General features: G+C 38.3%; 1 protein-coding gene across 1 annotated transcript in view; it reads left to right on the top strand.

Moving 5' to 3' along the window:
- LOC140230751 (uncharacterized) overlaps positions 1 to 13,487 on the top strand; it is a 57,574-nt gene that overhangs the window by 26,579 nt on the left and 17,508 nt on the right. The window contains exons 10-12 of the mRNA XM_072310888.1: positions 349 to 357; positions 10,570 to 10,668; positions 13,343 to 13,441. Coding sequence (XP_072166989.1) covers positions 349 to 357; positions 10,570 to 10,668; positions 13,343 to 13,441 — 207 coding nt within the window. The remainder of the gene's footprint in view (positions 1 to 348; positions 358 to 10,569; positions 10,669 to 13,342; positions 13,442 to 13,487) is intronic.

Genomic DNA, 13,487 nt, shown 5'->3' with positions numbered 1-13,487 from the left:
GTTGTTAATGATAGTAATAATGATGGTATCAATGATAATAATAATAATGATTTTGTTTTTCAGGAAACTGTTTAAAGCGCTGTTAAAACCAAAACACCAAACATACATCTTAATTACGATGGGAGTAGTTTGACTTTAATAGTATTCTCAAGTGACCTATCTTTATCTTGATGAGCTGCCCTTTTTCTCTAATTTTTTTATTTATTCATTTATTTGTTCATTTATGGATTTATTTGTTCATATATTCATTTATTTGTTCATTTATTTATTTCTTTATTTATTTTGACGTAACGTCTCATTATTGCATGAATATTTTTCATTGTCTCCGTTTGCCCATCGTTCGTTCAGGAGAAAGCGGTGAGTATACTATATTCATCCCCTAAGAATATGGAGATTGTTTTGGGGGTGATGTCAGGTTTGGTTGCGGTGATTAACGAACTGATAATTTTTTTTTCTTCCTCCTCACCATGGGCATTAAAATACAACAGATCTAAAAAATTTTGATCACATGATACATGTACCAAGTTTCACTGATTAGATCGAAACAATTTATAAGGTAGTATGAACATCTATATTATTTTATGAAAGCTATTTTTTTTTGGGGGGGGGGGTTAAATTTGATCTTAGCAATGCTTGTGCAAATAGCCTGATCCTGTGTTGAATTCATTTCGTGACTTGATATCCAGTTTACATTGATGCATCACTAGTAATCTTCCATGTCGGGCAAACCTCACGTAAGCCCTTTGATTATAAGGAGCTTCCCCTGTTGTAAAGTATGCATAAAAATAGCATGAGATGTCGACAGCACTATATCGCCCAGTAAGTGATGTGATCATTATTCTGGTTGTTTCAACATCCTTGTATTAATCTAGAATCTAAAATTTGATTTCATGTTAATTATTTTGTTTATTTTCATTTTGTTTTTATGATATTGCACCACTCATTCCTGAAACACCAGCTTTGCAAAGCACATTGCTTTGTTTGTTGATTGTTGTACAATGGCACAATTAATCTACAGAAATTATCTGATACAACATTATTACTACTGTTATTATTATTTTTTGCAGAAGCAAAGCTACCCTTCGCTTTGCTTGCCATTTTTTTAAACAGTGTTTGTTGGGGGAGTACAGGCTCTCGTGATACTTTGTTGCCCCTTCATCTGCTTTTTATCATAGCATCCACAGCCTTTAAGTGCTTTGTCGTTGTATTTGTAGAGTACATACACACGCTTGCGTGAGGTTGTTCCTTTTCAGGGGGAAGGGATATTTAACCTTATCAACTCTTGTGTATTAGTACCTCTGCATAAGTATTAACATACAGAAAAGCTGCATCTTCAGTTGTATTATAGCGCAGAAAGTTGCTTGTGGGTTTTTGTCCATGATATCTAATTTTTACTGCCAGCGCGAATATGCTTAAAATAGCCTTACGGTACCCTTTAGAATGCGAAAATAATCTGCTTCTATTCTTGAACTACGCAATGAAATGCCACCGCGCTGTTGCTTGTTGAATCTTCTTCCCCCCCCCCCCCCCCCTCAGATGGCGGTGGAATACTAAAGGTTATCAATATTTTGCATCTCACGCTATTAAGACTACGGATTACTTCTGGTCTTTAATTATGATCTAGTCTTTAGTTGCTCAAAATGCCATTGTTTTGCTTTGAGTGTGTACCTGCCAAGCGTCGATGTCCACTTTGTCAGTGAACATGGTCGACAACAAAAGGAAGAAGGTTTACATCAAAACAGACGGCACCTTGCGTTCGCCCTTTGCTATCAATACTGCTATGTACAGGTCATCACATACGCCCTCTATTGTCAACTGTCATCGCACCAAAAAATCACCATGTCCGCGGCGTTAATACACGCTCGACTCTCTCTGTGCATACTAACAAAGAAATGATAAACCTAGAAAACAGGCTGCAATTGTGATTTTCTATCCCATTTATCTGTGCATGATTGCCATTCAATCTGATTTGCCGGACTAAGAAGCTAGATTTCTGCGTAAAGGCAAAAATCAACGAATTTCTTGCTAGATTTCGGGCATATTTCACCGAAGGCTGCATAAGACTGGAAAAAAGTTCTCCTACAAGAGAGGATCAGATCTCACTCATATTGTAGTAACTTTGTTTGAAGGGTACCCCGAAACAAATTAAAACACCGAAGTAAAAAAAAAAAACAAAAAAACAACAACAAAAAAAAAAACCCAACAACAACAACAACAAACCCTAGAAAGTTTCTACAGGCAATTCGAATTTCTCTTGACAAAGAGTTCGAAAACAGAAGACACAATAAAACCCTGCTGGCAAATATCTTTCACTAATATCATTATTTTTTTCCTCGCGTGTCCAGCTAAATAGAGAACAAATACATTACATACAGAGAACAAATGGATTATTTACGTTCGCACGTGTCGCGATTACGATATGGATCCGATCAATCGATAAAATCAATCAATTTACATATTTTCACACAGAACACATATCAAGTGAATGAGTCAGGCCAGGTGCATCGCATCAGGGTTTTTTCCTTCTTTTTTTTTGTCGGTGTAGATATTCACGGATCAATTTTCATGAAGATTGAGAATTGATCGACGTGAGAGATTTGCAGTACAGAGGCGACGCATGCTTTGCGGGTTACCACATTGACCATGCATATTCGGCATAAATTGTATTAATGGTGCAATTTTAGCTGTGATTTCCTTAGCATTCAGAACGAAAAGAGAAATGTGTGGCAATTGCTGAATGCAGGAACACAGGTGAATAACATTTGACTGAAATTCTGTTATCGTAGCGAGTCAGTCGTCAAAGTGACCGCTTTATTTGCCCAATACGGCTGTTCGTCCCGGTCGTTTTCATTTTTCTGCCCGTCTCAAAATGCCGCCGGGTTCGGTTTACTCGGCATCGCCGACCAAATTGATCCGTGATACAGGCAGACTAAAATGTGACGTTCTAGAGGGAATAGCCTTCCATCTCAGTACCGGGATCTCAGTATTTAAGTCCTCCCTAACACTCCCTTCCTCATCCCCTCCCTCCTCTATCCCCACCCAAACACCCCCTACCCCATCCGTCCTGCACCTACGTGCAAGAAACAACTCTCGAAAGACACACACACACACACACAAAGGGGGGGGGGGAGATAGCGACGCTGGTAAGAATAGCTATATGACAGAGTGGCCACAAAATGTGACTGTTTAAAATGGATCGGGATAGCAGAAGCTGGACGCATCAGAACATGTACCGGTCTATCCAATAACCATAAGCTCCAACTATCGCGCATATAATGCGCGGGCAGATATTTGAGCCGCGTGGTTTTATCACTCATTTTGACTGGTGAGAAGGTTATTCCTTTCAGGTAAACTGGGTCGCATCGCTATTTCGCCCGTGGACTGATGTGCAGGTGGAGAGGGGGGCAAATTCGGGCGGCACCGCTTTTGAATACGTGTACAAATTGGCGAAGATATTATGGCAATATCCGGGGAGCCAATTGGAGATGTATGTTTGAGCGCGGTCTGAGGAATCAATTTGTGCGATGTTTTCCCAAGCTGCTCCATTACACACATCGGGTAAAGAAAAATGGCAGTCCCTTTAGCCACATTCCGCATCCCACCATATCTGGTCTAATGATCTACGCCTTTCGGTCCACTATCAGCGAACTGCCGATGCACTGCACGAGAGAGCAGGTTTTACACAACATCGAGGAGATTTTGTTCACTTAACGTGAATTGAAGATAAACTGCCTGAAGGACGTGATTTCCTGAGGCTATTATTCCAACAGTCAACCGGTTGAAAGGACCATTTTGATCCTTAAATTTCTTTATGACTAACACAAAATGATACACACAATACATATCAAAAGTACGCCCTCGTACACGTACTAGAGCACACCCACCCACATGTAAGTACTTACATTTTATACACATCATTCTCTAACATCTGAAGTGCCAATTAGCTTATATAAACCACAACAACGGCACCTATACGACAACAATGATTTTCGCAGCTTTGCAATAACATTACATGTATAATTAATCTAACCAACATTACCGAAATGTCTTTTTTTTCCAAGGAAAAGCTACTATTATCATTTTGATGCATTCGAGACTTTGTACATTGTTATGCCCCCCCCCCCGTTCGATATATTTATTACTGTACTCTCCATTATGCCGTGTGAAATAAAAAAACCCCACAAAAAACATGCACTTTAAATAGAGGGGTGTAAAGTCGCGTCATGTAGGCACAGGGGTACGAGGAGTACCCTTAACCCCTCCCACCCCCACTCCCGTAGAAAATATTACCCCGCGCTTGATTCGCATTATTAATAATAGAAAGAATCCAGCATGAGGATGAAGTAAACCCGTCGATGCGCCACCATGATATTCTGTACGTCTGCACATCACTGATTGACTTGGCACGCACCTATAATAATGCTTGGTTATCAGTTGCACACATAGGTATAACTATTACCCTTCATTATGTTCACAAGCATACTGCACATCATTTCTGGCTCTGTGTGATTGTAAGTGTACCCAATACATGTACCTCACTGGCTCGCAAATTTGTAGAATCGATACATTCAGGGCACTAACCAGTCATTTATTTCCGAATCACAATGCTCATGAACTTATGAAAAAATAAGAGTTTGCACGTAATTTCAAATTAAAACTGTTGTTACAACATTTCTAACTACAGTCATGATTGTCCTTTATTCCCTTTCTCCACTCTACACGAATTTCGTTCTTAGAGTTTGTTGGTGGCGCTATAACAAGTGCAGTACCATGTAAAACAAAATAAATCCTAGGAACACCTCATCTTATGAAAAGTGTATCATTACATTTACTGTAGGAACAAATTGAAACAAATACGACAGATCCGCCGAAATCAGCTGTAGGTTAAACCCCATAACACACTGTGCTATGTAATGGACGTTCTTCGGTGTCTAACCGAAAACGGTGTGCACTATTAAACTTGTATCAGTGTGGCGCCTGAGTTTTACAACAAAATGGCCTTAACGCGCTGCTCGTTCAGTGTGAAGGCCTCACCTGCGTATCTAGCTCGCCCACCTCCTGGACGTAAATGCTACTCCAATACCTCTCACTTCGCCTTTCGTCTTCGCGGTGACATCGATCAAAACAGAATGCATGCGTGTCATTCTTTAGTAATTCGTTACCCATCATATCGTTGTTGTTGTTGTTTCTGTTTTCGTGCCATGTTTTAGACTATTCCTAGTTCCAGCAAGTGAGCTCACTGCAGCACTCGTCTGCGCGATGATATGTGGCCGCCTAAAACATGTCGGAAGTCCGCGCAGAACCAAAGACACGCGCTCCAAGATTGACGAGACTATACGTCAGACTCTCGGGCGCCATTCCCAGAATCTTGCTCACCATTAAAGGCTCACGTAAAAGGATAAGTCTCCATGGCAACGGGTGTTTTAAATTGATTTTCATTCTAGAATCCATACGAATATCTACCGTGTCTTCACCAAACAACAAAAAAAAAAATCGTGGTTGATTGAAAATACCCGAAACCTTTAAGCAACGCTTATGACGTAATAATTTTCCAGAGGAAACGTACCTGGGCATCTACAAAAACAGAATGCAAATCACCTTCCTCACTTGTATACCATTCCACGATCTTTTATATTTCAGCCTCCCTGGGTTGCACTTTTTGTGGGTGAACGATGAAAAATAAAATCTAACGGCTGACTTCAAATATTTCGTGTTCATATACTTTGAATGTTGTTTTTGACCTTTAGTATAGTAAATCTTCTCTCACGAGCAACGAGAATGTTGAAGATTCTAACACCGCCTATATTCAACTGCCTCATAACTGTTACATAAGGTTCCGATTAACAAGCGAGTTGACTGATTTGTCTATAATTTCTGCTAGGAAATACTAGGAATATGTCTGCGATTTGGTGTCCCTAATCAGATTACAGCTGGGATTATGAAAAGAGTTATAGTTCGTGTTTATTCAAACATTTGTTGCATTTGATCAAATTTTATCTAACAATGATCACTTGGAAAAATCTTTTTCTGGAAAACGAAGTAAAACTATGTCTCTTTTTCTGTATTTTTCCATGCAGAATGTATGTCAATATCGAATGAGCCCAGGCTTGGTAGAATCATGGAGGTGACCTCCCTGGTAGAATGTTATATCTGAATGCAGCATATACGAAAGCCATCAACATGTCACAGTTAGATAACTTAGGGGACAATATGATTTGGTATTGTCATATGGCCGGAACAGAAAAGAAAATTGATTTGATTCTAAGCAGTTTTATACGTGAAATTCTTAAGGCTTGGTGTGAATATACCTTTTCCCCCAAGTTATCCGTAGAACAAGTGAAAAACCAGGTAATTTGATTTAATTCATTAATTTGTATAAATAATGAGATTGTTTTTAAGAAAACTATGTTTCAAAGGGGTATATTAAAGATTAAACAGTTATTGAGTGATGATGGTTTTGAACAGTTTCGGGCTAAATACGGTGTTTGTTGTAATTTATTAGAGTATTTTTCAGTTATTCATGCAATCCCCTTAGAGTGGAAAAATATATTAAAAAGAAATCAGTAAATGATAATGAAATAAAGACGCAACAAGAAGATGCGATATATAATTTGTTAAAAAGAATTAAGATATGTCGATATATACATCGAATATAATGTGATAGGATATTTCAACCACCTAAATCAGAAAGGAAATGGGAAAAAATTTTTCACCAAAACTTAGATTGGACTAAAATATATTTAGTGTTCCTTATACATCTACTTTGAATCAAAGACTTCGTTATTTTCAGTATAAAATTTTACATAGAAATATTGGTGTTAACAAATTACTTTTTGCAATGGGGCTATCTGACACACACCTCTGTACATTTTGTTCGAGCTCCACAGAAACAATTGCACATCCAGGGGCGGATCCAGGAATTCTGTAAAGGGGGGGGGGGGGGGACTAATATTTTTGGTTGCACTTTCGGGTTTCATTTCATGTTTTTTCTTTTTATTTCTTTTGTTTTTCACGAAAAATAAAGGGGGGGGGGGTGCGCCGGTTGCGCCCCCCTCTGGATCAGCCACTGACATTTGTTTTGGGAATGTGACGCTTCCCAATGGTTTATTGCTCACACAAGAAATTATGTTACAGAATAAAATTCAAATTACTAAAAGTTCCTTTATACTTGGTTCGACAGAAAATCCAAAAAGTTACAACGTAGTTTATTTGTACGCAAAATACTTCATATTTTCTGTAAGAAATAAAAATAAATCGTTACATTTTAGCCAATTTTGTCAATTTTTAAAGCAAGCAAAGAAAGTAGACGAATATATGTCTGAGAAAACTAAAGGTTTTGTATCTAATATCAATTGGAATCGCATTTACATTATTCAATTGTTTCAAATTTCGATCATTTGTCTTTATGTACTGTATATGTGACATTTTGTACCTGAATGTTTTTATGAATAAAATTTCTTTGTGAAGAAAAAAACATGTCACTGTAGATTACTAAAAAACAGACGTTTTCAGATCTCCCAGCCAATCCGTTCGGAATAATTCTTGTTGTTTTTTATAAATGACTTTTATAGATATCAAAAGATGATCAGAGTGGGGTCGAAAGGATGTGGGTGCAGTTGGAAAATGAATCAACTACAAAACAATTTAAGTGTAGATATCTGATGCTACGTGAAGTGTGACGCGGTTTAACAAAATTTGGTTTCTATTTGTTTAGCCTGTAACTTTATTTAAGCTAATATTATGTCCTGTCAAATATGCCAATGACTGACACCTTGATTGAATAAATACATCCTCCTTTAGTTTTCAAATTGCATAAAACAGAATCAGGTAAGCCTCGTTGTCGTGACGGAACAAACGTGAGATTTGTAATTACGTACTTCCGTACTAACATCTGTAAGGGAAGTTTTCAGCATACATACACACACACACACACACACACACACACGCACACGCACACACACACACACGCACGCACACACACACACCCATTTATTTAGAGGAATGGTTATATGGAAAGCAAGTCTTACAGACATACTTCTTATTCCTGTGTTTATGCAATTTAGTGGTATTGCGATATTCCGCTTTTGTTTCCTTTTTTTTCGTTTTTCTTCTTACATACATGAACAAATTAGGAAGCATAAAGTTACGTAAGAGTGAAAGAATGTCAAAATGATATGAAACACTACTCATGACAATGACAGACGACACGGATGTAGCTTCCTTTTTGAATGACATGTGAGGGGAAAACATCGTGAGAAGTCTGCAATGAGGTAGGAAAATGGCGGTGGTTATGACGAGCGTACTCACTTCAGAAGTTTTGGAAAGGGAGAAGACTGACGAATTGCGCGCATTCGCCCGGCATCAATTTTCCAAATAGCGCGGGAATGTTGCGTGCTTATCAAATATGCCATGTCTTCGTAATTAAGAGCTACGACAAGAATAACATTGATAAACGTAGTCTCATCTTCCGTGAAATGAAAAGAAATCCCTATAAATCAAGCGAATATATCATTCGGGCTTCTCCTTGCGATTCATTTCTCTTTTTGTCTTTACTTTTCGAAGATAAAACAAGCGGCAGATGCAATGCTGAGAATGCATGTAATTCAGAAAGGGTTTGAGAGCAAATCTTTTCAGGGACAAAGTTGAGTTTTAAGAGGGATAAGCGCAAGTTAAGATGCACAACTCAATGAAAACTAAAACAATAACAAACATCACAAGCCATTAATCATTTACCTAAAATGAAATACCGGCAACTTCAATCAGAGATTGAATAAGTTCGAAAACAAGACAAAAACAAAACAAAAACAAAACAAAACATGAAACCTTCCAAACCCTACAAACTATCAACAGCATCAGTTTGAAACTTCAGCGTTTCATACATAGGATTGTACCATCACTGAATTCGGAGTTCTCTGCAAGAATTTGATTTACAATGATTTGTTCCTTACAATTCGATAATTTGTTTTGCGTGATATCCTCAACACTTTCTGTTTGCCTTTGTCGTTCTTTTCGGCTATTGTGACTGGTATCCCAGCTGAAGGTTCAGCTGTGATACAGTGAAAGACACGAGTAATCTTAGTGATTTATTTCTTTCCCTCTTTCCACATCTTCCATTGTTCCTTACTTTATTATCAACGATCCATCGACGATATGTATAAAAAAAGGGTTAGTTTTGTGCCGTGTAACATTCCACAATTCCAATATAATAGGTCACAGGAAAAGTAAATATATATGGTAGTGTAGAATGGCAGACTGATGTTTACATTAACCATTTCAATGCTTGAAATTACCACGGCAACAGCAAGTCTTCTGTTACCACTGCTGTTAGCTGCTATTATTATAAGCAATTTACTGGCTCCTGTTGGTATGGACCTTGTTTCAGCTTGTTATACCGAAGGTTCGTTATCCCGAAGGTTCCTTAATTCGATGTTTCGTTTTTCCGAAGGTTCATCATTTCGAAGGCATATATATTATATATATATTCAATCGTATATACCGAAGCTTCGTTATCACGATTGTTCGTAATGGCAAAGATACGTTATTCTTACATTCCGTTATTCCGAAGGTTCGAATGTCGGAAATGTGAAGTGGTGTGTTAATCGATAATAGTTACTCCGAATATGAAATTAACTGCTTTTAAGTGAAAAGTGCAATGTGGTAATTCAAAGTCACATGATTTGACGCGTTTGATTTAGCGCGTAGTCACAGGGAAGAACATACTTTTTATGATTTCGGGCAAAGGGTTTGCTACTAGCAGTTGGCGGTTTGTAGGTTCCAGATTAACTAACCTTGTTATTTTCGGATTGACAAAACTTGATTTCATTTTCGGACTAACGAAACCTATTTCAGATAGAACCATCGGAATAACGTACTTTTGGGATAAGAACCATCGAATTTATAATGCGACGAACATTCGAATAAACGAACCCCCCTTTTTCCCCTTTTATATTTGGATCAACGAATCCCCTGCCATACGATTTATGTGTGTTCGGAATGACGAACCCCCTGGTTAACGAACCTTCGTAATAAAGAACCTTCGGAATGACGAATTTACGGAATATTGGACCCTTGGAATTACGAATCTTTGGCATGACAAACATTGGGAATGAAGAAGCTACGGAATAATCATGATAACAAGCTTCAACTGTCCTCTCGTTTTACCTCAGAAAGGGAACAAGTTCTCTATAGGTTTGCATTTTAAGTGAAATGACTTCGGAGCATTACAATTCGTTTGAAGAAAGGAGAGGCAAGATGTATGCCACTTGCCGCAAAATTTATGTTTGTTTATTTGTCTTTCTATCTTCTATCTATCTATCTATCTATCTATCTATCTATCTATCTATCTATCTATCTATCTATCTATCTTAATATCTATTATTTGTATTTGCAAACACCCACCCGCACATATAAATATGTATCCGCAACTACACTAAATATGCTTGCTATGCATATGAAACCCAGCATTACGTAACTCTGCTTCTGGGCATAAGGTATGTACATGAAGTCATGATTACAAAGGGTTTTTTTTTATATACTCCCAATGTTTACTTCTCTTGTTCCATACTCCAGAAAAACATGAGCGCCGCTCATCTTGCCGCAAAGAACAACCACCCGTCCGTCATCAAAGTGCTGGCAGGACGGAGGTGCGACCTCAACGCCAAAGGAATGGTGGGTGTGCCTTTGGGGTCATTATCCACGAGCCCGACACCTACGAGTCATACAGCCCACAAGTCATACAGCCCATAAGTTTGACACAGGGCAAATAAGGCTCGTGAGTTCGACATCACAACACGAGGCTTAACTTGTCGGCCTCGTGGGCCGTGTTTGCTTAGTGTCGAACTCATGGGTTGTATGACTCTTGGGCTGTATAACTCGCGGGCTGTATGACTCATGGGCTGTATGACTCGTGGGCTGTATGACTCGTGGGCTGTATGGCTCATGGGCTGTATAACTCATGGGTGTCGGTCTCGTGACGTGCGCCCATGCCTTGTGGGTGTTTTGAGGGTATGATTCCAAAATGACCTAATATTATTGGATCTTCACTTTGACCACTAATAACGAAGATGGTGTATCTTTCTTGTTTTGTGGCTTTTTGGAGCCATTTTGTGTGGATTTTCTTCTCAGTGAAGTGTATTATGCAGTTCTATCCTAATTACCAACACAGCTAATAAAATGCATCTCATTTTTCGCATTATTTTTCGAATTCCCCAAAAGCAAATGTCAAATAAATACATGTCGACCAAGCGACATAGATTATCTTGCCAAGTTGACTTCTCAAAAAGTGTATGTCGACGTAGTAACATACATTACCTTGTCAAGTCGACTTCTAAATAAATACACGTCGAAATGGCGATATAAATTATCTTGCCAAGTCGGCTTTTCAAAAAGCGTATGTCGACATGGTGACATACATTACCTTGCCAAGCCGACCTCTAAATGAATACACATCGAAGTGGCAATACAAATTATTTGTCAAAAGATCAAATACAGTTTGATATCATTGTTCTTATATTTGTTTGGATATCTTAACGAGCCCTGTATTAAGGGAAGTGTATGAACACAAAGTCCTTATTGCATGCATGTTTAACAAAGTTATCAGAAAGTGTTTTCTATGAGGGAAAAGAACGCGATCAACAAAACAAAACAAAACGTAAAGGCATGTGTCAATTAATGTAGGGCCTCCCTAAAACTCACCAGAACAAGAATCAACGACAAATCGATGTGTAATGCTACAATCAATGAATCTACCAATTTATTTAACGACGTCCATTATGATAAGATTTTGCAACTTTGCTGTCATGAAGAGCTAATTTTTAGTCAGCTTGCGCTCCGAGTTTTCAAAAAGTTGCGTTCTTTTTATCCTCTTTTTTCAACTGTTGCAGTGGAAAGCGAGTCAGATTTCTTACCCCAGTATTCAGAACGTTCCTTCTTAAATCACGCGGTTTCTTTTCTTCTCACGTTTTTTTTTTTTGGTCAAACAAACAAATAAACAATGAATGAAATAAGCGTAACTACACAAAGTTGTTATATAGGCCTACTTCTCAATATTGTGATAAGGAAACAAGTCCCGTTGACAAGACTCAGGCAGCACAACTTCTCCCCGAGACCAAATTTGGTTGCCTTGAAGAAACATGTGGGTAATGCAAGCAGCAACAGGGACGGGACATAGCACGGCACCGTTTTATTACGACCTCCCTTTACGACGGAGCGCATATTCTATATCGCGCGAGAATCAGAATGGCCGAGAGCTGTGCCAGTTATTTGTGAAGATTGTGCCGAAGCGGAGACCATCCGCGCGATTCTCTTACAGAGAAATCGATGCCAATTTTGATCGAGTTACTGTCAGAATGATGATTTTATTACTATTATTATTATTATTTGTTTTCGGGACCGAGGAAGTTACAGACTCCTATGAACTGTAGGTAACAGAAATATGCTTGGATTGTCCTTGGAAGCATTTTTCCTTTTTTTCCCCTACCCATCATGTCCATTGGGGATTATGCGACGGATAGTGTTGTCTTCACATCATCAAATTGCAACTTTGAATTTCATTGCACATCTCCCGTTGGAGTGAGATAAGAGGACACTGAAATCTGCACAAAATCATGAAGCCCTTTATCTAAAACTAGTCATTTTGAGAGAGAAACAGGGACTTACATCGTCTAAAATGTGCTACAGAATTACGAATCAATGATGACTGTAGCAGTTGGGAGGCTTTTGAAAATTTCACTACCAAAAACAAACAGTTATGTTCTATAGAAAGGGTTCAAATCAAGAGAAGTTTTTGTCTATGTTATGAAAAACTATGAAAGAATAGTACAAGAGTATATATCAAAGAGATACAGCACCACACCACGGATTTTTCTGCGAACCAGTTCCATCTGCGTCTTAATTATCCGCTGTGATAAAGATCCCCATTAGAAAACGCATGTAGTATAATGGTACGGTCGCCATGTGTTTGAAATGTACGGAACAATATCAATCAACACCACGAGGAAAATGACAATGCTAAATATTTTCTTTTCTCAATCTATAAGTGCATCTTTCCGGGAAGTTTATAGCTGGTAAATATGTAATACGTCAGAAACTCTGTGCATTTACTTCCTGTGCCTTAAGAATGCGTTGTTCTTGCAGTTATCCCTTTTATTATTCACAAGAAGATGGCATCAAGTCGCAAAGAATATATTATTTTTGTGGGACAGGTTAGTCTATAAACTAGTCGTTTTATATGGAATATGATATGAGGTTGTAAAAAGCTATAGGAACATGCGCACATGAACGGTGAAACAATTTTACTTTTGACTTATTATATGTGTCTGTTTCTCTTTTTTGTTTCTTCCAGCATGGAAACACGCCAATCCACGTAGCCACGACAATGGGACACATAGAAAGTGTGAAGACCCTAATATCTCAGGGGTGCAAAATAAGTGCCATGAATGACGTAAGTATTGCGTAGTATTTAATCGGTACGTGCAGTGGGAGAGTGT

This window comes from Diadema setosum, chromosome 7 (assembly GCF_964275005.1).
Source record: "Diadema setosum chromosome 7, eeDiaSeto1, whole genome shotgun sequence".
NCBI lineage: Eukaryota > Metazoa > Echinodermata > Echinoidea > Diadematoida > Diadematidae > Diadema > Diadema setosum.
The sequence above is the reverse complement of the archived record's forward strand: the minus strand, read 5'-3'. Positions and strand labels throughout refer to the sequence as shown.